The sequence below is a fragment of the Grus americana genome, chromosome 18 (assembly GCF_028858705.1).
Source record: "Grus americana isolate bGruAme1 chromosome 18, bGruAme1.mat, whole genome shotgun sequence".
Taxonomy (NCBI): Eukaryota; Metazoa; Chordata; class Aves; order Gruiformes; family Gruidae; genus Grus; species Grus americana.
In genome coordinates, this window is record NC_072869.1 from 9,017,168 (window position 1) to 9,041,474 (window position 24,307).

Genomic DNA, 24,307 nt, shown 5'->3' on the forward strand with positions numbered 1-24,307 from the left:
GAATGATGCAGCCTGTCAAATTAGGGCAGCATCCTGCTTGAGTGACCCTTCTTGTTTCTTGTTCGTTCAGGAATAATTCTGAAATTCCACATACTCAGATGGATAGGAAAGCATAGTGAATGTTGTATGCACCTGCAGATTAGTACCCAAACATGGTCAGGTATTGCAAACAGAAATTAAAGTTTCTGTGGTACACACAAAATGCAGCAGACTAGGTTCGATTGCAGGATGAATCTCCTGAGGTGTCCTTGGAGAATGTTGTGCCACTCTTAGAACGCTGCTGTTCTAGTGATTTTTTTGAACGGAAAACATACCCCCCCCCCCCATCTTCACAGCTTGTTTCATGCAAATAAGCTATTAAGAAAGCACTCTATGCTTAATTTTCTGAATGGGGACTAAAATTCCTACTTATTTTGGCAGGTCAGAAGTTCTATTTGGAGGATTTAGCTAAAATAAGAGTAACACCACAGTGTAAGATTGCTTGCAAGTTTTATCAGATCTTTTTTCTTCTTGTAAGCATAGAAATTAATTTTGAATCATCTAATGGAAATATTGAACAATCCCTATCCTTTAAGGCAGGAGACTGGGAATATATTAATCTGGCCAGAGAAGCTGAGTAACTTATTTGCATAAATGACTGACTTTCTCTACTGAGGACTGAGCACATACCTATTATCAAGGTATTTTATTAGCCTAGGTATGGTTTGAGAAGCAAAAAGCCAGAACAGAGTCTTTGGTCCTCCTGAGAACTGGGTTGGGGTCATACCTAAATGCTGTTCTAAAGGTGGTATTTTGAAAGGATCCCATTATTGCTGATATTAAATTCCAAAATCTAAGGGCAGCAGCAAGTATAATTCCCTGGGGTATGAAAAATGACTGCAGTGAGTTTAAAATACTCTCACTTTTGAATTGCTTTCACGTCTTTAAAGACAGCTGAAATACTAGCAAAGATAAAAGTAAAATACATCCTTTTATTTTGACTATTCTGAACATGAGTTGCTAAGGGAAGCAGTTAGAAAAGACGCTTTGATACGGTGCTATTTTGTTTGAAATTACTCTTGTCAGTGTTCTTACTGTTAACATGCATTAAGGAAGTTAAGGGTTTATATAATGAGCCCATTAAATTTGAAGTTCAAGCTGCTTCACCATACTGTGTTTTTCTTGATGCACAATGCCAGCTTCTAATATATTGGAGTACACAAATGTTCCAGAGGCTGGTGGGAAATTGTAAAAGTACATTATTAGGGAACAAAAGAATTGCAGGCTTAAAATAATTTTTTTTGAAAGGTGTGTACACAGATGTCTCTCAGCCAAAGAGGCGATGCAACCTTTCATGTCAAGCCCAGTGCCAATTGTAGAGGCTTTGAGGATGAGCACGCCTGCATCTTTTACCTGCATTATGTACCAGAATCTCCACACACCGTATTTTTTAACTGTGACAGAAGAAAATGGTAAAATTAAGTAACATCCTTGCAGCATCCTTCTTAGATGCATTTAGCCCTACAGCAACAGCATTTCAATCTTGGATTGAGTCCATCAGGATTACTGCAGCTGCTCTGCTTTTGAGGAACTAATTGTCTTTTGTGATTGTATCTATACAGTAAAACTGAAATCCTGACAGAAGAGTGTGTAATATCTAATGATTTTATTTGTAAAGAGACCTATCTTACAGGGAAAATGTGTAGCATTTTGTTATATACTCTGCTTTATCGGACTGCTAAAGGAATATTGGATAATACAGTTCAGTTCTTTCCTGTCTGCAAAGCTGGACTTGAGACAATTTCTGGTTCAAAACACCTCAATAACACAGCAAAATCCATTCAATTTGATTATTAGAAAAGAAAAAGCAGTGTTTGATCTTTCTTTAATCTTATGCTCTTTTAATAGCTCCAGTCTTGGTGATGCATATGCTGCTTTGGCTCATGTCTCTTACTGTGTTGTACCACAAATTACAGGTTTTCTTCTGGGGCTGTGTTGGTCCATGGTGAAGCAAGATCTTTGTGTCCTGTAGTCTTTAATAGGCTCTGCAGGGTGAGAGAGAACCGTTTGCACATGTGGAAGAGAGAGTTATGCTTAAATCAGACTGAATATTTTGATGTGGCTATGGTTTACTATAATCACTTCTTTCTTCAAACAAGGCTGTGCTGAGAAATGATGCATTACAAGACCATATTGGCAATGGTACATAAAGAAAAAAAACCAGCCTAATTTAAAAGCCCAATAAAATTGGCTGTGAACAGTTTTCAGTGCTCTGTGTGCATGTTCTTTAGGGAGAAAGAATCCTGTGTTGCTGTTAATCTCTTTGAAACCTTCAAGTGCTTTGTTGCTGTAAGCATTGAGCTTGCCAACTTTTGGCAGATAATTATTTTGTTCTCGTCCAAATTGAATGCATTCAATTCAGTCTTCCCATTCAGAACAACAAATTCTTCTTGGGTGTGTTTTTGCTCGCAGTTCAATAAGCACTTCTGAACAGGTAATGCTGTAATTTGCAAGTGTTCACAGGGCAAATGGGAAGCATTTTGAGAACTAATATGAGAAATGCATCAGTATGTGCAATGAAGGAGACTTGCAAAGGCTTGGCATAGAGGAGGCTACTCAGATGGGGAAAATTCATTGTGATCCAAAAGTAAAAAATACTTTTAAGGTAGTGAGAAAAATGTTAGATATCTACTTCCCCTTCTCTCCAGTCTCTCTAAAATATTTGTTTTAACATAAGGTCCTCAAAATAAAAGTATTAAATGAAGCAATCTTAAACCCAGAAGTACTGCTCAATTCTGCTGCTTCTGGAAATCTTTTCTCCTTTTGACTTAGGAAAACATTTAAGTACAGTCCCTATAGTTAAAATAGGGATTAATTTAGAAAGAATGCTGAGACTTATTCAGTGAAAGGGCTGAGATATTCTTGAATGACTGTAAAATGTCCAGCCTTCTGTCCAGAACAAGAGCCTGATAAAAGAAATAAGAAGCTACTTGTACCATACTAATAGGACCCATCCTCCCTTTCTCTTGAAGCTGTGAAAGGTTTTTTCCCCACTGCTTGCTATTGTGTTACAACAGTAATGCTCTGTCACTTCTATTGTGCACACATCTCTGAACCCAGAAATTATTTCTATTCTTAATTTAAACAAAGCCAGCTGTGCACAGATGAAAAGTTTGAAAAAAGGAGCATGTGTACCCACTCACTGGTGGTACTTCTGGTATGTTACAGAGGAGCTTTATGAACTGAGGACAATCATGCTGCAAAAATGGTTTAAAAACATTCACGAGGGGGGAAAAAAGCTGACACTGTTTTAGTGCATTGCACCACTGTCACCATAGTAACGCTGCGTTCAAACTAAGTATTTTTATTCTTAAAAAGGGGGAATTAAGAGATGTGCACTTTTCCAGTGCCACCATTGCATACTTTCTGCAGCTGCTGCTTATTTTCTTCCACACCCTCTCCCTGTTGGTGCTGTTCCTGTGCTGTGACCCAGCTATATTCAGAGCAGTTAAAATTATTTAAAAGGACCGAGTGGATATTTTAGCTCTTTTAAAGAATTGTTTCATGTTCTGCTCTCAGATTTACTTTGTTTATGTTACTGAAGTTTTCTTCTGCACTAGGGCACCTTGGAAATTCTACGTGTTCATCAAAGCCAGCTAGGTTCTGATAATAGCAAAAATTAAAGAATTCAGAATGTGGAAAGAAAGCTAAAGAATTAGTTACTTTACTGCTACCACATGAGGGGAAAAAGCCAAAGAGAAGTGGAGATACACTAGTGACTATGAAAGAAAAGGAAAAAAATAAAACAGTTGGGTTATATTCTCCAGCCCCAGTGATTCTAAAACCAAAAGTCAACAAGTTTACTAATGGGGGAAAAACTAAATGGGAGTTTACTAAAACTCCCATTTTTCTCTTACCTGTTTTACTGATCCCAGATTCTTAACTACCCTTTCCGAGTGTGTCTGCATACCATCTTCTCTGTGCGTCAAATATTTGAGATGAACTTATTTAGATGACAGTACTCTTTAACCAGAATCAAAGCTATTGCTAGCTCTGCATTATTGCAAAGTTTAAATTTTCAGAAGTATGAAATGGCCTCGTTGCATTGGAAAGACTTACTGCATGTTGTTGGACAAAATTGTAAGCTGATAAATTGTGCAGTGAAATCATTGTGAATATCGCGTGCATAAGGAGCTTGAGAGCTCTATTAGCTTAAGAAACAGACTTTAAAATGTTTTTATTAGACCTTTGGGAGCTGTATGGAAAACCCTCTAGACAGCTTGGTGAAACACCGATAATTAGCATGTGGGTTTTTTAATCCAACACATAATTGTTTTGTCTTGTGGTATTTTAGAACTAGAGGGTCTTGTTTTCCTGTTACTGCTGACAAGGGGATTGTCATTGTACATAATGAACAATTTCCTTTTTGGAGGGAGGGGAGCAATGGATTGGTTTTGTGTGTTGTTTTAAAAATTGTTTTACCTGGAAAGGGCTATATTAGGAATGTATTAATAAATGGATTGTTTGGAATGCACTGTGACTTTTTTCAGGTATAATGTGGCCTCCAGGAAGACTCAATCCCTTTTACAAAAGGTATGAAGGGCATTGTGCCTCCAAATGCTGGTGATGTCAACGAAGGAACCCTGTGCACACCCTCAGGAATTAATTGTGATGGTAGTTTTTCTTCTCTTTCGATCTTTACAGGCATATGAAAGAAGGTTTCCTACGTGTCCTCTGATCCCTATGTTTGTAGCCAGTGACACTGTAAACGAATACAAGAGTGAGGATGAAGCTATCCATGTGATTGAACGGCGCTGTAAGCTGGATATAGATGCACCACGGCTGTTGAAAAAGGTGATCAGGTTTGAAGTGCCTGTTTATACTTCTGGATATCCTTTCACATGAATATTGTATCTTAACAGAATCTGTCATCTCCCTCAGATTGCAGGAGTGGATTATGTCTACTTTGTCCAGAAGAATTCTTTGAACAGACGAGAAAGAACTTTGCATATAGAAGCCTACAATGAAACCTTCTCTAATAGAGTCATTATTAACGAACACTGCTGTTACACAGTGAGTAACAGGCTCTTGGTGGTGCTACAGATGGACTTAAGTCAGTGTTTGGATTTCAGGACTCATAAACAGAAGTTGGGTTGTTCTTCGCTTTTGTCTTGCAAGAAAAAATAACCAGCACACCACCATGAGTGATAATTGTTGTTGGTGTTAAATGTAACACACTTGCTTGAAGCACTGAAATGAGTTTGGCACCCTCTTGCTTGAGCGTCTTCTCAGAGAATAGAACACAGCATAATTTGCTGTGTTTGACAGCTCTGTTTAGGCAAATCTGTGGTCTGTAATAGCAGTGTGGGGCTTGGGGAGGCTGATGATACCCTGACAGAACTGTTAAAGGAAAGTTCAACATAGCTTATTTGCCTTCTGCTCAGCTCAGACAAATGTTCATCAAGTCAGTTATGTTTTAGCCTAATTCTTTCTGTCATGGCTGTTCTCGGTCTTCAGTGCAGACGTTTTCTGATACAAAGGAATCTGGTGGCATGCCTACTGCTATGCTCTGGTCACTTTTTTCTGAATGGGTTAGCCAATGCTCATAGGCTCATCCAGCAGACATGTATAGCAGTAAAACTTCAAATAGATATTAAGGGTCAAATCAAAGCTAGCAAATGTAACAGACTTATTTTTACTGTAGCATTCTTTATGGGCAGTTCATAACACTTTCTGTTGTATACAGAACCATGATGAAAAGGTCACTGGATGTCAAACCCACTTGACACTCTTATCTGAGGGTCTTTTAAAGTTGTTATTTCTGCAATTATTTCCAAGGCACATTTAGAAATACTTTTCTACTTGCAATTCTTCTGTGAAAGCTCTGTTTAAACAGGGGAAATGCTATACAGAGAAGTGCATGTGGTAAATATGTACAAAACAAACACTTCTCCTTGCCCTTTCTCTATTCAATCAAGACATTTGTAGGTAAATACAAAACCAGAATATTAATTCAAGAATAAATTGTTTCTAAAAGTTCTTTCCTATTAAAGTTACTTTATAATTGAATTTAAGAAAGGACAGAAAGTTTTTATGTGGTGGTGGTGGTGTTATGATTTGTACTTATTTAGGCTGTACAAGCTATTCTTGTACCCCCGTTCCCTAATGCAGAAGCAGCAAATGAAAAGAAACGTTATTTTTTTTGTAGTTGTCCCGTTATAAAGTGTTGATGCTGTTCCCAGTCAATTTTAGCAAGTTGTGAGAGGGAAGGGAGCCTTAAGGCATCAGGACAATTGAATGCTCAGAAGTCCAGCCTTCTGTGGTGTTTGTATAACTATGAATTCAGAGCCCAGCCTGGAAATTCATTTAGAAAAGTCTTTTTAGTTGAAGAAAGTTTAGAAAACAGCTTTCCTTCAGACTAGTCTCTGTTTCAGGATCATCTCTCAGCAAACTAAGATATAAGCTAAGAAGTTGAGAGTGCTCTAAGACAGCTTATTCAGCTGTCAACCGACTGAGAAGCTTACACTTCTTTCGGTCGCATTATCCTAGGTGAACAAAGTCAAATAGCTTCCAGTCTACAAAATTCTAAGGTACTTTGTAGGTCAACAAGGGAGCAATCTATTGCAGTATGTGTGTTGCAAATATGTCTAGACTGCAGTGCTTGGAAACGCTCACACAGTACTTGCTGCAGTCTTCAAGCTGGCTAGCCTTGGTTTCTGTCTAAGTTGCAGCAGCAAGTTCACTGAAGTATTTGACCCTGTTCCACAGATACACTATGGTCACTGCCCATATCTAGAATGAGATAGTGTTAATTGTATTAATGTGCTAGTCCTTTGGTTCTTGGCTGGTGCACTGGTATTTCTCTAAGCTCTCCTTTCTTGTTAAGAAAGCTGTGCTAGCCATGAGACTATAGGAGGGCTTCTCAGCTTTTTGTCCTTTAGCGTTACCTTTTCCAAACCATGTTTTGCAAATGAAGCAAAAGACTACAAATTCCACTTGAATGTTTTTGACTATGTGAACCTGTAAAACAAGAAACAGCCATTCCAAGTATTGTGAGGAAAAAAATACTGAATGGGTAGCTAAACTGTTTGACCTCCTTTTAACTAATAGGTTCATCCTGAGAATGAAGACTGGACCTGTTTTGAACAGTCAGCAAGTCTGGATATAAAATCTTTTTTTGGTTTTGAAAGCACAGTGGAAAAAATTGCCATGAAGCAGTACACCAGCAATATTAAAAAGGTGAGCTTGCAGTCGTGAAGGAGGTGCCTGGCTCTAAGTTACCAAAAGACAATGCAGCTGCTGCTAAGTAACAGGCTGCTCTGCTCCAAAAGCTGGACTGTTTACTCATTAGCCTGGGGCTAATGTGTAGGTCTGTATTTTTAAGTGGAATCTTTAGAGAGGTCTGGCTGCTTAATGGGTTTTCAGCCCAATCCTTTCTGTGTCTAAATGTGGTTTTAGTAGCTGAAGTAAATCTTCCTTTTTGAAGGGAAAAGAAATAATAGAATACTACCTGAAGCAGCTGGAGGAAGAAGGAATAACTTTTGTTCCTCGTTGGACTCCTCCTGTTGCATGCAAATTGGAGAGCAGCACATCCCACACAAGACGACCAGTTTCACCTGCTATTAATATACCAGACTCTGCCACAAAGGAGGGCTTGAACAATAAGGAGATCCTCAACACCTCAAGCAGCCCCTCGGAGCCCACAGCAGGAACGCCTGATGGTATGGTGGTCTGACTTGTTTTAGTGGGATTCTTTGTGCTGTAGAGGCTCTCAGCACTGTGCTGCTTCTCCTGGGCAGCTGAAAATCTTCACATTGGCTCTTTGTTTGATAACATACAGTGTTAAAGTGCAGGCTTGCTAAGCAGTAACATGTGGGATAGCTTGGATAGCTGTTACAAGCTGATCTTTTTAGTAAATGATCAGATACGAGTAGAAAAACTCTTCACTTTGCTGTTCATGAGGTTGAAAATGGATAGCCTACTTCTTGCCCTGAAATTCAGGGATGGGTATAATTATAGAGGAGGAAAGGGCTGAAGCTTCCCTGGACAGAGTCTTCTGTTGTATTTTCCTTCCCCTGTTAATAAGGGGATTTGGGAAAATCAAAGCTTCAAAAATATTTCCAGAAGCAGCAAGCCCTATGGTGCTGTGGATTGACAAATCTGAATATACTGGCAAAATGCTTTTACAAATGTCTGTTTTTACTCCTTTCTTAGTTGCAGAAGGAGAATTAATCATCTTGGTTTACCATTACAATGACTGTGTATGTTGCCTTGCTCATCTTTTCATTGATTCAGAGAAACTTTATTCAATTCTGACTGCCCAGAACACAGAGCAGCTGCTTCTCTGCCTCAGATATCAACATATAGGATCATTTGCTTCTTTGACTAGGTCAGTTCAAGACTAATCACATGTACATCTTCTTTTAGACAAGCTAGACGCAGACTACATCAAGCGGTACCTGGGTGACTTGACGCCAATGCAGGAGAGCTGCCTCATTCGACTGAGACAGTGGCTCCAGGAAACACACAAGGGCAAAGTAAGTTACTGTTGGTCTCTTGTGGCTCTATCTCAGAATGTGTGATATGCAAAGTGAACCTGATGAAACATCAGGTCACACCTCCTATGGCTAACTGTTCCTGTTAAATGGCCCTGTGTGATCAGAGTACATAAATTAAGTCTGTACAGTGGCAATAGAAGTTCACTGTGACTGTCCAACTGACGTGCTTAAATGATTAGCGTGACTGCCTCTCAGAATGTCAATAAACCAGCACAGGGGAATAACATCAGTTTTAGAAGTCTGCCCTGTTCTAGAATAACCTTATTTTCATATTTGTTTGTTTTGGCCAAACATCGTATTCTCAAATCTACTGAAGGGCAGTACCGAAAGGGAAGCAATGTGGCCAGTTAAATCTTGATAGCAAGGCTCGGGGTTTTCCAGCGGCTTGTGATTTGCATGTATGTCTCAGCTTCCTTCTAGTTAGCAAGGAAATACAGTCTGTGTTTTGTCTCTAGATTTATTTCAATTGGACTGACTTAGTGTGGTCATACAGATGTAAACGATTACATGAGAGTTCATAAAACTTTTATATCCCACATATGAAGGTAGCGGTGGTACCTGACAGGGCTCATGGTTTTTGTTGCAAAGACTGATTTGCTTGAGTTAAGTTCCAGTGTTACATACCATTCTCTTGCGTTGGTGCAGGGCTGCACGTTTTTCAGCTTCTGTTGTTTCTGTTCTGTTCTTTTGTTCTTGTTTCAAACCTTGCATACAAAATTGAGTCTGGTTTTTTTTTTTAATAGATCCCAAAGGATGAGCACATCTTAAGATTCCTGCGTGCCCGGGACTTCAACATTGATAAAGCAAGAGAGATCCTTTGCCAGTCTCTGACGTGGCGTAAGCAGCACCAGGTAGACTATATTCTAGACACCTGGAACCCTCCTCAAGTACTCCAAGATTACTATGCAGGAGGCTGGCATCACCATGACAAAGGTATGCTCTATAGGGTGGATATTGAACAGCCTTTTTTTTTATGTTCTGAATTAAAGGTGATAGCTGTCCTTCTGTTAACTAGAGGTGACTGGAAAGATGGTTAGAACTTCTCAGCTATGTACTAAATGCATTTAAATTGATGTTGCCAGCAACTTAGTTGGTGGAGGCAGACTCCTAGGTCCTAATCTTTTTGACTAATAGTGACATATTTAAGTCTCTAAAGAGCTCTGCTTTGCCAGTAGCTTAAAGTTATTAATTGCACTTCTGTAGTGCTCTGAGACGCTTAGAAGGGTGTTATGCAAATGCTGTGTATTCTCTTTCAGTGATTAAAAGATGTTTGTAAATAAGTGTATATTTCTAATCAACTTATTTCTGATGTTGTATAAGTCTGCTGATGGCATAAATGAATACTTATTTGGCATTACAATCAGCTTAATGAGAAGTGGGATGTTGCAAAAACATCAAATAGAGTAGGTTTATTTAAGAAGGGAAGAAGCTTTGGCTGAATTCCCTTTGTATGGCGAGCCACGGTCAGATCTTTAAAACATGGACGACTGCATCTGACACGCTCCCCTACCCCTCTGCTTGCTTTATCGCACACTGATCTTGTTGCTAATACATACCCAGAAATTAAATGTTTTGGAATTTGTTGCTTGAGGCAAGCTGGATTCTTTAGATAAGGAAATGATCTCTTACTGTGAGCGATCTGTGTTCTGATTTAGAATTTTTCCTCACTAGGCACCATTGTTTCTGCTAGCTCTTCCTGTTAGAAGAAGCATGTGAAGCAGGACAGGAAGCTGTCAGCAGTAGTGGCCAGGAGACAGGGAGGACACAGCAGAAGTTTAATCGCTGTAGAGCTGAAGAGCTTGAGTGGCTCTCCCCCGCTGCTTTGGGTTTGGCAGATCTCAAACTGAGAAAATGGAAAATAAGAATATGCTTGTAAAGATCATAGGGGAAAAAAACCTGTGAATAAGTTCTCCCTTTCTGTCAGTTCCTTGTCCTTACTTTGCAAAGACTTCCTCTCTCATAGCATGTACCTGGGTCCTGCCAGTGAGTAGAAAGGTACAGAATGCATCAAAGTGTGGTTTAATGTTTTTCTGAGAAATTCTTCAGTTCTGTGGTGAACGTCATGCCCCACTCCCTTCCCCTCCAGTTCCTTTGGTCTCTTTTGCAGCACGCCCACAAGTAAAGCATGGGTTTGTCAATAATGGAAACAGAATTTCAAAACTGAGCAATTCTCTATAATTTAAAATTTTAGTGCTAGGTTCTTTTTTTAAACCCTCTCTTCTAGTATTGCTCCTTTCCTCCTACATGTGCTAAATGTGCCAAACTTAAGCTAGCTGAATTCTGCATAGCTTTTAGCACTAAAGGCAGCAGTGATTATGAAGTGCGTTGTCTAAATGAGCTATTAGCACAAAAGAATAAGAGTTACTTTGCTTGTAATTAGCACAGTTTTCTATACATCTGAGTGGTTTTTATTTTGACAGGAATGCTTCAGTCAAATGTTTTTAAATCAGAAAGCTCTAATAGTGATAATACAGCACAGTAGAGACTTTCCTTCATGTGTAAACTATTAGTCTGGTTTTGGATGCGTGTGCATCTGTGAGGGAGGGAGACCTGCTATGACTTTAATAGCACTTTTTGTTTAGTGTTTCAAAAGTTAAACAGTACATTCCGAGATAACTGTGTGCTGATGTTAAAATAACATTTTCTTTTAGAGCACCTGATAAAATACAAAATAGTGTGAAATTTCATGGGGGTAGTGTCTTCACTAAGTAAAGAACTTGCCTTGACTCTGCAGTTGTGGTGTGGGGTTTTGGGGTTTTTTTAATAGCATATCTTGGCAGTTTCTTCCTTTGTGTCCCTAAGGACTTAATGATAATTTGATACCTCTTCTTGCAGTTGTTGGAAAGTGTAAACAGACAACAGGACTTCAGGGATATTTTTATGTAGAAAGCTTCTCTCCTCTATTTTGTGTCCTAGTGTATTCAGCTTTATAAGTTGGTGATTATTTAGCTTGTGTACCAGAATAGATGGAGCAAAGCTTAAAAAACGCATCACAGCGTTGGGAGGAAGATGGAAGCTGTTTCAGACAACTAGGTCCTGTTATGAAGAGCCAAAAATGCAAGCTTTGATTCTCAAATTCAGCCAATGCAGTTGTTAAGCTTACTTAACGCCTTTGTATCCTGGACAGTATCAGGATGCCTCAGTATGCAGGAAGATGACTGTGAAATGGCAAGGCTTTGCATGCAGAGGGTCCATCCGAAGCTGATCTCTGGAACAGAGTCTGTTCTCCCCAGGCTTAACCTGCATAAGGGAGGCTGTGTGCCAGTTCCGCATAATATGTAATGACATAGCTGAAAGGTGTGACTCCAGCAAATGCTGCAGAAAGCCAGTCTCTGGGTTAACGCTTTGTTTCATTAATTGCAGAACTCAGCGTAGCCACTTTTCCAAAAAGGTTGCTGTCACCAATCCAGAGCAGTATTGCATCATCTATGATAGAAAGCTTACAGCCTTCATCACAACTCTTCAGTTACAGGAAAAACTAGTCCATTAGTTTATCTTAGCTGTCCTGGAAGTTAATTATAGTCCTGTGTCTTTAATTGTGTACGCAAAGATCTTGTACATACCAATGTACTCGTTGAAGTCCTTTGAACTTTCCTTGCAGATAGGGGAACTATGCGGTTCATTACAGACAATCTTTTGGTGGTGTTGGACATGGTAAAGTTTATATTGCCACCTGCTCCAAGTTTTCCCTCTTCTAGCTGTACCACAGTTTGAACTGACTGTGGCTTGTTTCCATTTGAATTTCTAGCATAAAACTAGCTCACTCAAATTGTCTAGCGCTGTAAAAATAAGGGATATATTTGTTCTCGTTTTTCAGATGGTCGCCCGCTGTATGTGCTGAGGTTGGGACAGATGGATACTAAAGGCTTAGTGCGCGCTCTTGGGGAAGAGGCCTTGCTTCGATACGTAAGTATTTTTGGAGCCAGCAAGTTGCTAACAATGTGATATTTTCATTTAGAAATTTCCTCCTCTGCCAGAACATTCATCACATTGGATATTTTGATGTACTCTCTGGCCGTCTGTTTTTGGTTTGAATACATCTGAAAGCTCCTGGTAGTTGATCTTCTGCATTCTTTCCAACTGCAAACTGATGGCGGAAAGGCGTAGTTCTTGGCAGCTCCTATAGTTATTGGTTAGCATTTTCACAGATTCTGCTGCAGTTTGTGCAGTGCTTCAAACTTAAGTCTCTGCATTTGTACAGAAGAGAAAATGCCATGCTCAGATGTTGTCAAGCCTGTATTCCAAGAACAAGGAAAAATTATTTTTAAAGAAAAAGTACTTGCCTGTAATTTTGCCTTCTCTAAAGGCATCACTCAGACTGTGTTATTATGGAGCTGCTCAGTTTCCAAGCAGAAAGCTGGCGGAATTCCATTTTTTTTTTATTCCTAGTAATGACAATTATGGTCATAGTAACCACGAGAAGCAGGGGCTGGATTTTACTTTTTCCTCTTTCAGTGCCATTTCCAGGCACATACTGAATTTTGTTTGTCCTAGCTCTGTTTCAAGGTTACTTTCGATGACTTAAAAAGGGGCTTTAATTTTTGAGTAAATAGGAAATTAGTGCTTAAAGAGGCAGAAGCGCGGGAAGACTTCTTGTCTGTATCGCTCCTGGGTCTCAGTTTTCCAGAGGATCTTGTTTACATTTTACTGCTTTTTATGGAAAGGCATATTTATTTTTTTACGAGAACAGCCAATGAGGTAAATGTAGTGATTTCTAGTTCATTCTTTGGAAGAAAGCTTATGCTAGTTTGACTTGTAGTTTTAATTAGCCTTCAGATACAAACTTTTTTTCTTTATTCCATATACTGAGTTTTAGACTGTCTTCTCTAAATGACATGTCTCGTACAGGTTCTTTCTATAAACGAAGAAGGACTGAGGCGATGTGAGGAGAACACGAAAGTATTTGGCAGGCCAATAAGGTAAAATACAACAAGTGGATCTGCTTTTTGGGAATTACCTGTTTTCACAGTGAGCGTGGGGGAGCACGAGGCAATGTGATGCTGCTGAGCTCAGTTTATTAATGGGAACAAGTGAAGGGTAGGCTACGTGTGTCTCGAGCACGGTTACGGTTAACTGAGACCTGCTGCAATTACTGCTAGAGTCAGTCTGCATGGTCAAGCCTGAGGAAAGCACAGCACATGCTCCGGTGCTCTTGGTGTCATGCTCATAATGTTTCTACATGGGGGATGTTCTGCTTCGACTCACTGTTGATGTCTGCAAAGCAATGCAACTCAACTCCCATCTCTGTTTCTGGGAGATTTTATAGACAGATGTTGGTACAGGCTGCCAAAAAAATCAGGCCACGATAATATCATGGATAACCTGTCCAGTTGCTTCAGGTATTGTTTTCATGCCGCTTGTTCATCCATAGTCCATACCAAGGCTCGTTACACTCAGTTCTTGTTTGCATTCTCCATTTATTATATGTGGTTATGCAACTCCTGAGGTAAGGTCACGAGGCTGCTGTGAAACCTGGGGTCTAGTGACTTCATGTAAAGTTTAGCCAACAATGGTTTGCTATCCTGTCTTTATAGGGATCACTTATGAAAGTGTTAACTGCAAAATGGATTTCAGGGTGTGGAATGAATGCAGAACTGGCCCTGAAAAGAAATAGTGTTTCTTGGACTCTTTTCAATTTCTGACTTCTTCCCTTAAGCTGTAAGGGTTCAGGGATGCATGGTATCTCTGCTTATCTTTTCCCTGTTAGGGAACTTGCTGTCCTAGCTTTCAGTGGGAGGTCAAATCCAAGAGATAGGTTTCCTGTGTGTAACTATAAAATTGTGCTACCTACTGGATCTTCATTTGTAGAAGTAATCCTAAAGGACTACATGTTAAACATTTAAAGTGAAACAAAGAAGTGTTTGCTGTTTCATAGAAGCCTTATGCATAATTTCATGGATGCTAGCTGGTGCAGCACAGCTGTAAATCTTGAATTCATGCCCAGGGCGAGACCTGAACTTGGAAAGTAACTACAGCATGTGCTGAAGCTCAGTATTTATTATTAAGAACATATCTCTTCCTACAGAAAAAGCTTCCCTCCCTGAGAGCTGACAACAGAATGAGCTTGGATGTGTAATGGCACTGTTACTGGACTGGATTAGTAGAAAGTCCACACCATGAATGTTACATTGCTTCATAGCAGCAGTGTGGCCACTTAATTGATTTCCCAGTAAAAGCAGTGGTTTAATGTTAGAGCTGGCTGTTGACAGGATCTTTTTTGGCTTCATATTAACCTTCACCCAGAGTCTGAAACGTCTGTGGGAGGATGCACACGATGTGCAAAGCAGTCATTGCACATACTCTGTAACTGTGCTTGGCCCACTCTAAGACATTTCCATTCTAAGGATCTTAAATTCCAGTGTCTACAGGTAGCCCAAAGCAAGGAGGTAAAATAGAAGAAATCAAAACATGCCGTGGGGTCCACCCATTTTAGGACATTGCACACTTGCACAAGGAGAACTTTGATGCCATTGAGATTTTTCTTTTTCTTTTTTTGTCTTTCTCAAATCCAGCTCTTGGACCTGTCTAGTAGACCTAGAAGGCTTGAACATGCGGCATTTATGGAGACCTGGTGTCAAAGCATTGCTAAGAATTATTGAGGTGGTCGAAGCTAATTATCCCGAGACTTTGGGTCGTCTTCTTATCCTACGAGCACCTCGAGTATTCCCGGTTCTTTGGACGCTGGTATGTTTGTAATTCAAGGTATTCCTCAGCTCTCTGTGTGCTGCTAAATACTTGTAGTCTGTAAAAGCACTTTAGAGATCAGGCTTTATAAGCAGGAAATGTTACCATTTGGAAACATCTCTTTTACAGGATTCCTGGAATGGATTAAAAAACCCACTACCTAAGAACTTGCTTACATAGTCGGTTAATTTAGCTTCTTTGTAGCGTGAACTTTGTGTAACAAGGATGGTAATGCTTAATGCGATCAAACTGATTTCTTCAAAATAGACTCGAGGAAAATGTGTGAGCCTGATGTATTCTGTTTTTCTTTGTAGGTTAGTCCATTCATTGATGACAACACTAGAAAGAAATTCCTCATTTATGCTGGAAATGACTACCAGGGTCCTGGGGGACTGCTGGATTACATTGATAAAGAAATTATCCCTGATTTTCTTGGTGGAGAGTGCATGGTATGAATATAAACTAGTGCATATAGCAACTTATTTGTGGGTTTTTTTATTCCCCTACTCCTCTAAACAAAGAAGCCTAGAAGTACAGAATGATTGCTAGTGTAGTTTGGAATCCTATGATGTAGGATTCCAGGCTTAGTGTTTTCTTCTGGATCCACTCTAAAAAGAGAAATACAATACTTCTTTACCATGAATATCAAATAACTTCTCAAAGTAGCCAGGCGTGGTTAAAAGCCATAGTCTGTGTTAGCTGTCAAGTTCAAGCAGATGTGGTAGCAGAGCACTGAGCAAGAGCTGTCACCATCAGCTAATCGGAAGAGTCTGAGTCACCTGAAAGAACTGATACCATGTGGAGCCCAAGGAAATACACGGCACATCTGCCAGCAGGGCTTAACAGACAGACAGGTCTCCTAGCGTGATATGCACATTGACCGCAACAAACAAAATTGTTTTACTGCAATTTCTTAGTCCCTTGTCGTATGCCTTAATAGCTGTTTTCTGCCTAGACTATGAGTGTCCATTGAATCTGTAATTTTAACATCTCAGTCATGCTGTAAGGTTTGTTTTCTCTGTAATGGTTTCGACAACACAGGCTCGCTGGTGTGACTGAGGTGTAGGAGTGTGACTCAGGCATTTTCTGGAGCCTCCATCACAGTGAAACATGATATTTTTTTTCTGAACTCAGCTGTGTTAAAATATAATTTCAGGCTTCCTTTTTAAGTCAATATACACTTTCTAGATTAATTTCTGTACCATTCTTGAAAATTCATCTATGTCTGTTCAAATACAGTCTCAAATTATAATAAAGTACTGTTAGACATGGCAGAGTAGAGCATGTGTTTATCTCCAGTGGGCTGCTTTTTGCTGCAGCAGTAGCTTTCAGTGGGGAGAGAGTTTGTGCTATCTAATTTGGAGCTTGAGAAGCTGGCAGAATCCACTGCTTGAGTAATCAAAAGCCAGTGTTACCAGAAAGCAAATTGCTACAATACTTCCTGCAGGTCACAGACAATAATAAAGTCTCTTTCTGTTCCTCTTTACTTCTGGATATTTGAACAAAAACGACTTCTCAAAGAAGTTCTTTCAATTCTCTGTTGTAATTCAGTTATCAAACACTTCTACTGCCCCAGACACTCCTATGGAACATATTCATGATCAGGTAGTTGTGTAACTTCATTATTAGAGATTTCATAAAAAAGGAGCTTATTTAGGGAAGTTGTGTAATGGGTTCCAGTACTGAGCTGTCAAGACAGTTGTAACTTGAAAACTGTTACCTTCCTGACTATGATATCCTTTTACCTGTTTGGAAACTTATTGTATCTCCCCACCATCCTTCATCCTTAAATTTAGCTATCCCAGTTCTTTCAGGTCTCTGTAAGCTGTATTTTTTAGACTGAGTCGCTATAGCCACTTTCCTCAGGCTTCTTAAGTGGCTCACATCTTTCTTCAGTATAGGGCAGTATGAGTGATAACTGTAGCACCTGCACAGTCATTTTCTGTGTTGGCTGTGTATATACAAGATCTGTTCCTCTGGTGTCTAGTTCTGCAAACTCACCCAAACCAGATCATTGTAAAATAAATTTATATATGTATGATGTACAAGGTATAAAATTACTTTCAAACTCTGTTCGTATCTCAAGGGTACTTGCTGAATGTGAGTTTTTGTTTCTGAAGCTAGCAGGCAGAGCGTGTGACAGGGTGTGGATGTCCAGAGGGGATACTTTTTAATGGCTGTTTGTGCTTTTAGTGTGAAGTACCAGAGGGTGGGCTGGTTCCTAAGTCCCTCTACCGGACAGCAGAAGAGTTGGAAAATGAAGACATAAAGCTATGGACTGAAACAATCTACCAGTCTGCAAGTGTCTTCAAAGGAGCTCCGCATGAGGTACGGTTGCAGCCTACCCTTCTCTTCTTTCTTCTCAACCCTCTGCTCTGGACTCTGATTTCTTGGACTGAAAATAGTTTAGAACTCGATTATTTAGTTGCCATGCTTCCACCTTGTTCTTCTGTAGTTCTGGTGCATAATGATGCTTTAGTAGTTGAAGCTTGTGATCATTCCTGGTATCATCTTGTTGACCTTTAGAGAATATCACTGTTTTTCATTCTATTCAAAGCCATGTCCTTCTGAGCAAAGACAAACAATATTCTCAAAGCTACTCGAGAGCTTCTGAAAGTCACATGTTAAAATAAAGATGCTCCATCAGGAGAGAATTTGTATCTACAATGCCTTTTTAATAGTCAAAACTAAGCCCAGCACAAAAAGGTCTGTTCTTTATCTTCTTTTCTGGTAGGAGTTTCTTTAGTGAGAAAATTGCTGTTGTCTAATAGGACTTTTCTGTCTCAGGTTCTCATTCAGATTGTGGATGCCTCCTCTGTGATCACATGGGATTTTGACGTGTGCAAGGGTGACATCGTTTTTAACATCTTTCATTCCAAAAGAGCCCCGCAGCCTCCTAAAAAGGACTCTCTGGGAGCTCACAGTATTACATCTCCTGGTGGGAACAACGTCCAGTTGATAGACAAAGTCTGGCAGTTGGGGCGTGATTACAGTATGGTGGAGTCTCCTCTTATCTGCAAAGAAGGAGAGAGCGTGCAGGTAAGGCTGCTGAATCCTTGTGTGGGAGCAGATGGAGGTTAGCTCCAAAACTAGATGTTCTAATTCGCAACTGTTATTGATGACTGAGTGGTGATTCAGCTCCGGACTGTCTGCTTGCTTTTGGCCGACATTTCAGCTTATGTTCCTAGCTGCATGCTGCAGGGAATGGGGATAGTATTTACACGGGATCCGCTGTGAGGGGAGGAGGTCCCTATGGCCAGGGTTCCTGGAGTGTTTTTTCAATGGCATTTGCAACCTATCCTTTAATTACCAAGTTTGATATTACATGCAGCATGTTTACAATCACACTCTGCCACTGCTATTCCTTTTGATTTGAAATTAGTCAAACAGCTTTTGAAAAAGGAGCTCCTTAAGTCAGCTACTTAAAGTGTTAAACTGGAAATATGGGCAGTGACCTCTTGAACTGCACTTTCTGTGAGGCAGGAGTCTTGACTGCTCTTTTCAGTCTCAAAGGACAGCTGTTAATGAAAATAAATGGAAAAAAAAATGGATATTGTTTTAAACAAGAACTTTGTCTTTTCATTATATTTAAATCCTAACCCCTTCACACTGTCAAAAAGCAGGAGGATCAGCTGGCGTTCTGTCTTTTATAAGCATGCTGTGTGGGGAGAGTTCACTAGCACTGCCAGTTGGCAGAGGAGCTGAACTATTGGCATTGGGGAAAAAAATCTGGGCACGTAGGCAGTTCTTCTAAGCTTGGAAAAGAAATTTTAAGCCTACAAATCTTTTTGTGTTAAAGTTAATTTTCCATTTTTGCTGCGGCTGCTTCCAGGGATCACATGTGACCAGGTGGCCTGGCTTCTATATTCTCCAGTGGAAATTTCATAGCATGCCTGCCTGTGCTGCAACCAACCTGCCTCGTGTGGATGATGTATTAGCATCTCTACAGGTCTCCTCTCACAAATGTAAAGTGATGTACTATACAGAAGTAATAGGATCTGAAGATTTCAGGTACGTCTGGCCAAGGTTCATGAAGGTCAGCCAATGTCAAGCCTTTCTGATAGTCAGTTTAGATGATCAAGCCAGTGTCCAGTTCACTTAAATACAAGTAAATTGTGAGGACTTGTGTTTTCTTAGGCCTCAAAAAACACCCAAACAAAAAAAAATTCAACCAGTACTGGCACTGGGGGCAACTATGATATAAAAGGGGTTAATTAGTTATCTCATTGTCATCATCACTGGTCACTTTGCTCTGCTTTGAAAGTGTTGTGTGAGCTGTTGGGCTTGGCAGGTTGTCATGTAGAAACGGGTGCAACTCAACATGGAATTGAGTCAGTTCAGTTGCCTGCCAGGTGATACACCTGACTGAAACTAGTTCTCAGTCTCTTGGAACGGCATTTGTTTTTGCAAGGTGTTCGCTGTCCTCATTACCTTATGTGGTGAGGCAGAAAAGCTTTTGCGTATCTGCACAAAACTGTTAATTGCTTTTTATTCAGCGTACAAATACAATATAGGTACATAGCAGAAATCAAAATCTTTGTGCGTTCTGAAGCTTAAGGCCACTTTATTTTCTGTTGCAGGGGATCTATGACCAGTCTTGAATCAAGCCACAGTGGATTCTCCCAGCTCAGTGCTGCCACCACCTCTTCTAGCCAGTCCCATTCCAGCTCCATGATTTCCAGGTAGTGCCACAACAGACGAAAAGCAAATGGATGAGATGGCTGGACCCTCGCCTGTGGCAGCTGACTGCAATACAGCATATTCAACTGGCAATTGAGCAAAAAAAACCCCACCCCACAAAAGCCTTTTATAGATAGTAAAGTAGCTGTTTGAATTTTAAACTTAGTGGTTTTGGTCCTTGTTAGATCCAACAGCTTGTCTCTTAACTTTAACCCTTTTTCCTAACTCAGCCATAAATATTTTTGCAAGCATGCTTGCACAAATCCTAACTCTAAACACAAGGGCTCTCATTGAAAGGGAAAATAACCAGTGCATCAGTTAAGAATAATTTTTTTTAACTGTGTAAATGTTCAATAGCAAAAACCAGAAAACCCTACCAAAAATTCTCTGTAGTTCATTAGAGATCAACTGCAAGTCTCCTGTCAGGACATTCCTTGCCATCTTAAGAAATCCCCTGTGATCTTCCAGTGCTGCAAACTGTTCTCCCATTGCCTCTAAGTGATGTCCGAGACAAAGAAAAGCAGTTGCTGGATACTTGACTTTGTGAGTCCATTTTTTTTCAAAGCATGCCCACAGAGCTGTGGCCAGGCTGTAAACACTAATAACTTTTGTATGAGCACATTTTTTGGGGAATTTGAGCTCTGGGTCTTGATGGGTTAAAGCAATTCATTCTTTCCTTGGATTTGTGCTTGAAGCACTGCGGAGAGAGAGGCAGAGAGCAGGCTCTCCCTCACTGTGTCATGCTGGACTGATCCAGAATTGGCCTGAGGATTTGTTCCCAGCTCTGTGCTGAAGCTTCATTCCACTTCCTTAGTACACTCCATGTGAATTGATTTTACTGAGACTCTGTTCTTATCAGGAATTTATGCAGAGCTTAAGCTTGCTTCTTAAATCAGTCTGAAGGAGGTATGGCTTATCCTTCCTGTGCACTTTTCAATCCCTCTTGCCTCCTATCCTTCCCTGTGCGTGTCAAAAATAGCGTGCTTTAGTTCTGAGCAGCGGAAGCTTTAGTGTAGACAGGGAGCACAGGGACCTCCACTGGAAGTGATGCAGCAGAAGATGCTCTAGCAGTGCCTGCTTGACCATTTTCACTATTGCTACTGCCAGTGGTGAACTGCCAGTTTGGATTTCGTCCCTATTCTACCCAGGCCCAAGCAATCCTACTTGAACTCTTTTTCTTAAAGTCCGTTCAGGCAGTCTTCATCTTCGAGCCCTCTCCCACACACAGCAAAAGGCACAACAGACTCAAGTGCCGAGCAAAGGGCTGTCAGCAGACAACCACAGACCAGGCTGGCAGTGGAGCAGAGAAGATTTCAGCCTGAAGTGCAGCGGGATTTGCATAGTTAGACCCTGCTTGGTTTTTCCTTGCCCTCTTAGAGCTAAACTAGCCATCCAGGCAGAAGGAGCTACTGCGCTGGCTGCAGTCCCTGCTGGAAAGCTGGACAGGCTCTCTTCAGTCTTGGGAAGGGTTCTTCCTGCTGTGGGTAAGTGGCAGAGGAGCTGGTGGAGGTCTCACACTTTCAAAGCAGGACTCACTTAAGATACTGGATGCCCTGCCTGAGGAAAGCTGGTTCTGAACTCAGTATAAATCTTTTTTATGACGCAAAGCTTGTGCGAGGTAGGTTAGTATAACCTCCAACTAGGAGCACCTCCTCCTGCGGGCCAGTTCTGGCTGTGGAACATGGCAGACAGCTGACAAGTATTTTAGTAACAGATTTAGAGGAGTTGAGGGGCCACTCTCCTTAAACTGAACCAAGCTAGCCAATTTTGTCTTTTTTGGACTTAGGAATTGAAGATGGAGGTTAGACTGGCATTTAGGCTGCAAAAATGTGCTGTTGTGTGAGACAGGCCACCGCTTTGGTGTCGAGCAGCTCCCCACGCAGCATCTGCCCAGCAGACAGCCACGCGCTGTGGCTCTCGGGCTGCTCATATGAGCTGTCTGCCGAGGAGGGACACAGCTTGCTGAAGAGGTGGTTTGATTCTTGACACGACCGGTAATCCCGGGCGCAGGGAGCTGGTGCAGCAGGAGCACAGTGAGCTTAGCTTAATGACACTCGGGGCTCTCTGCAAACACCGCTTTCCATTTACCAGGCTGTAAGGGTTGAAGATGGTCCCCTTTTTTCTTTCTCTCTCTCTCTCTCAGATGGCGATTTTGCTGACAACTGTAAAGAAACTGCTTCATTCAACACTCCACATCTGTCCAGAGGTGTCTGGCTTTGTAGACCTTTTTGAGTTGCAGTCACTTTTCAAGTCTGAAGATCCATATTTTGTTTTTTTCACTTGAGCTGGCTCAAAAGTGGCACTTAGGGGTTTTCCTGCTGTTAACCTTACACATCTTCTAGAGCTCAAAGCACATGACAGCACAAACAGCTGGGGAGATAAAATTCCAGAAAAACAATAGTTAATCCTCCTCTAAGCAAAGTGCTGTGGCAATATGACCTGATCACTGCAGTCTGACTAATTAATTTCCCATACCCTGGTCTTCCTTTGTGTGATATTATTGCTGCTCTTCCTCCTCTCAGCCAATGACTCTTCTGTTGGCTTTTTTTTCCTATTCTCAGTGTCCTCCTGCACTTTCCTGTCTGTACTTATGAACTGCATATCAAATTCTGTAAATGTTTTGTATACATAATACCTCATTCTTGGTAATAAAATACAGATAGTCTTTAAAAGATTTTTTTATCGTTATCAATAAATGTGAACTGTTTGGAAAAAAGGATCAGCATCTTTATTTCATTTACCTGATTCAAGGCTTCCAGGTTATTTTATCTGAGGAATTCCAAGTCTGCCAGAGCTGTTATGTGGGGTGCAGGAGGTGTTTCAGCTCTGCCATGTGGAGAAGTTCCAGCAAAGCGGTCTGGGTGAGTACAAACCCCAGCAGGTACAAGGTGTAAGGAAACGTGGGTTTAGGGAAAACGGCCTCTGTCACATAACGAAATCCTATTTTTTTTCCCCCCGGTACACACACACAGGTTTCTTTACTAGTCTGCAAATACACAAAAGGAACAAAATACTGGGCTGAAAAAGTCTTCAGGTAGCCCTAAAAAGAAAACGGTTGCTTTTATGGATTATACGATGACTTTATACTCCTTTATCACAGTTTGAAAGGGAGTTCTGACCTCAGCAGTTCAGCTGATCGCAGCAGCCTCCCTGGTGGAGGGAAGTGTGTGTATTGTCCAACAGGCTTGCTCGGGCAAGCTTCGCACAGCATGGGGACAGATAAATGTCTCTCTCGCTGGTGTGTGGCTGGCCACCTGAACTGTTTTCTTTTCCACCTGCTTATCTGGCAGAATAAATGTTGCACTGTATCCCTTGGCTGAGCACGTAGTATCCTGGGAAAACCCTGGTCTGAGTGCAGGCACAGCTTACCTGAGCAATGAACTGCCCCTAAATCCCAGTCCTCCCAGTCTTCCCAGTCCCCGAGCTCTGCAGGCCTTGCCTGGGTGAGCATGGTGAGAGCTGCTCTGCTCCCTGGCATGATGGCTATGGTGGATGCAGCTGTTGTGAGGGTTGGGGTTTTTTGACTGAAATTTAATAATATAAAGGCACAATAATTTTTTTTCTTGTTTAAGAATAAACACACTGATCTGTAGAGCTGCCCATACAGTGGGATTGCTGCCTCCTGCTTCCAGGGGTGAGCCAGCAGTACGGTGTGGAGGAGATGGGCTGATGCCTTCTTGGGTGGGAGGTGGAGACAATCACATTTGGGGAATTGGAATTATTTTTTTTTTTAGTAGAAGTAGACAAAGCTTTAGCTATTTTTAAAACAGGAGCTGATAAATGTCAGGCTGTGGTTTTTCTAACCCTGTGGAACTGGAGCAGTGGCTGAAACATCCATTTATGGTTGGTCTTTCAGATTTTATCCAAGCTGTAAAGTTTCTAAAATGAGAATCTTTAACTATGGTCGTGGAGGTCTGTGCGAGACCAGATGGCTGCCTGACCTACTTCAAGTTTTAACATGTGGCCAATGTTTTTATGCCAGTGCGTAATTATAATGGACCGACTTACTGCTGCTCTGGATGTTACTAAATACAAAAGCCCTTGAAAAGAGATGGTAGGAGAAGGCAGCTTTGGCTGTTGAGCTGGGCTGTGCCCGGGCAGGCAGTGGAAAGCTGCCTTTCCCAGCTACCGCTCCTCTTGCGATGGCAGTTAAAACTGAGAGCCTCAGCCCTTGTTTGAGCTGAGCAGGTGATAACGGTGTGGGCAGAGGCTGCTCTGCCATGCAGCTCCCCGTAGAGAAGCATTCATCCAGTTGAACAGTGTATTTTAGTTTTGGGGCTTTGGGGTGGATTTTTTTGAGACAAAGCAAAATTCCTGGAAGAAATTTCACCTGCCCTTTTCCACCTGCCTCCCCTGCCAGCCCTCCCTGCTCCCCCCAAAGCCGAGGGCTCCCTGTTCTCCAGGTG

The 24,307-nt window shown here is 41.1% G+C and overlaps 1 protein-coding gene across 5 annotated transcripts in view; it reads left to right on the plus strand.

Annotated features, from left to right (window-relative positions):
- SEC14L1 (SEC14 like lipid binding 1) overlaps positions 1-22,617 on the plus strand; it is a 43,531-nt gene extending 20,914 nt beyond the window's left edge. For 3 of the 5 annotated variants that reach the window (XM_054846427.1, XM_054846430.1, XM_054846428.1), the window contains 15 exons: positions 4,684-4,833; positions 4,921-5,052; positions 7,090-7,218; positions 7,466-7,700; positions 8,407-8,516; positions 9,281-9,470; positions 12,355-12,443; positions 13,386-13,456; positions 15,050-15,221; positions 15,536-15,670; positions 17,415-17,549; positions 18,009-18,260; positions 19,054-19,232; positions 19,802-19,903; positions 22,045-22,617. In XM_054846427.1, coding sequence (XP_054702402.1) covers positions 4,684-4,833; positions 4,921-5,052; positions 7,090-7,218; positions 7,466-7,700; positions 8,407-8,516; positions 9,281-9,470; positions 12,355-12,443; positions 13,386-13,456; positions 15,050-15,221; positions 15,536-15,670; positions 17,415-17,549; positions 18,009-18,260; positions 19,054-19,232; positions 19,802-19,903; positions 22,045-22,060 — 2,097 coding nt within the window. In that variant the 3' untranslated portion in view covers positions 22,061-22,617. Of the gene's footprint in view, positions 1-4,529; positions 4,573-4,683; positions 4,834-4,920; positions 5,053-7,089; positions 7,219-7,465; positions 7,701-8,406; positions 8,517-9,280; positions 9,471-12,354; positions 12,444-13,385; positions 13,457-15,049; positions 15,222-15,535; positions 15,671-17,414; positions 17,550-18,008; positions 18,261-19,053; positions 19,233-19,801 lie in introns of all 5 variants that reach the window. The other 2 variants (XM_054846429.1, XM_054846432.1) reach the window with 2 other exon arrangements.
- Positions 22,618-24,307: the final 1,690 nt, after the last annotated feature.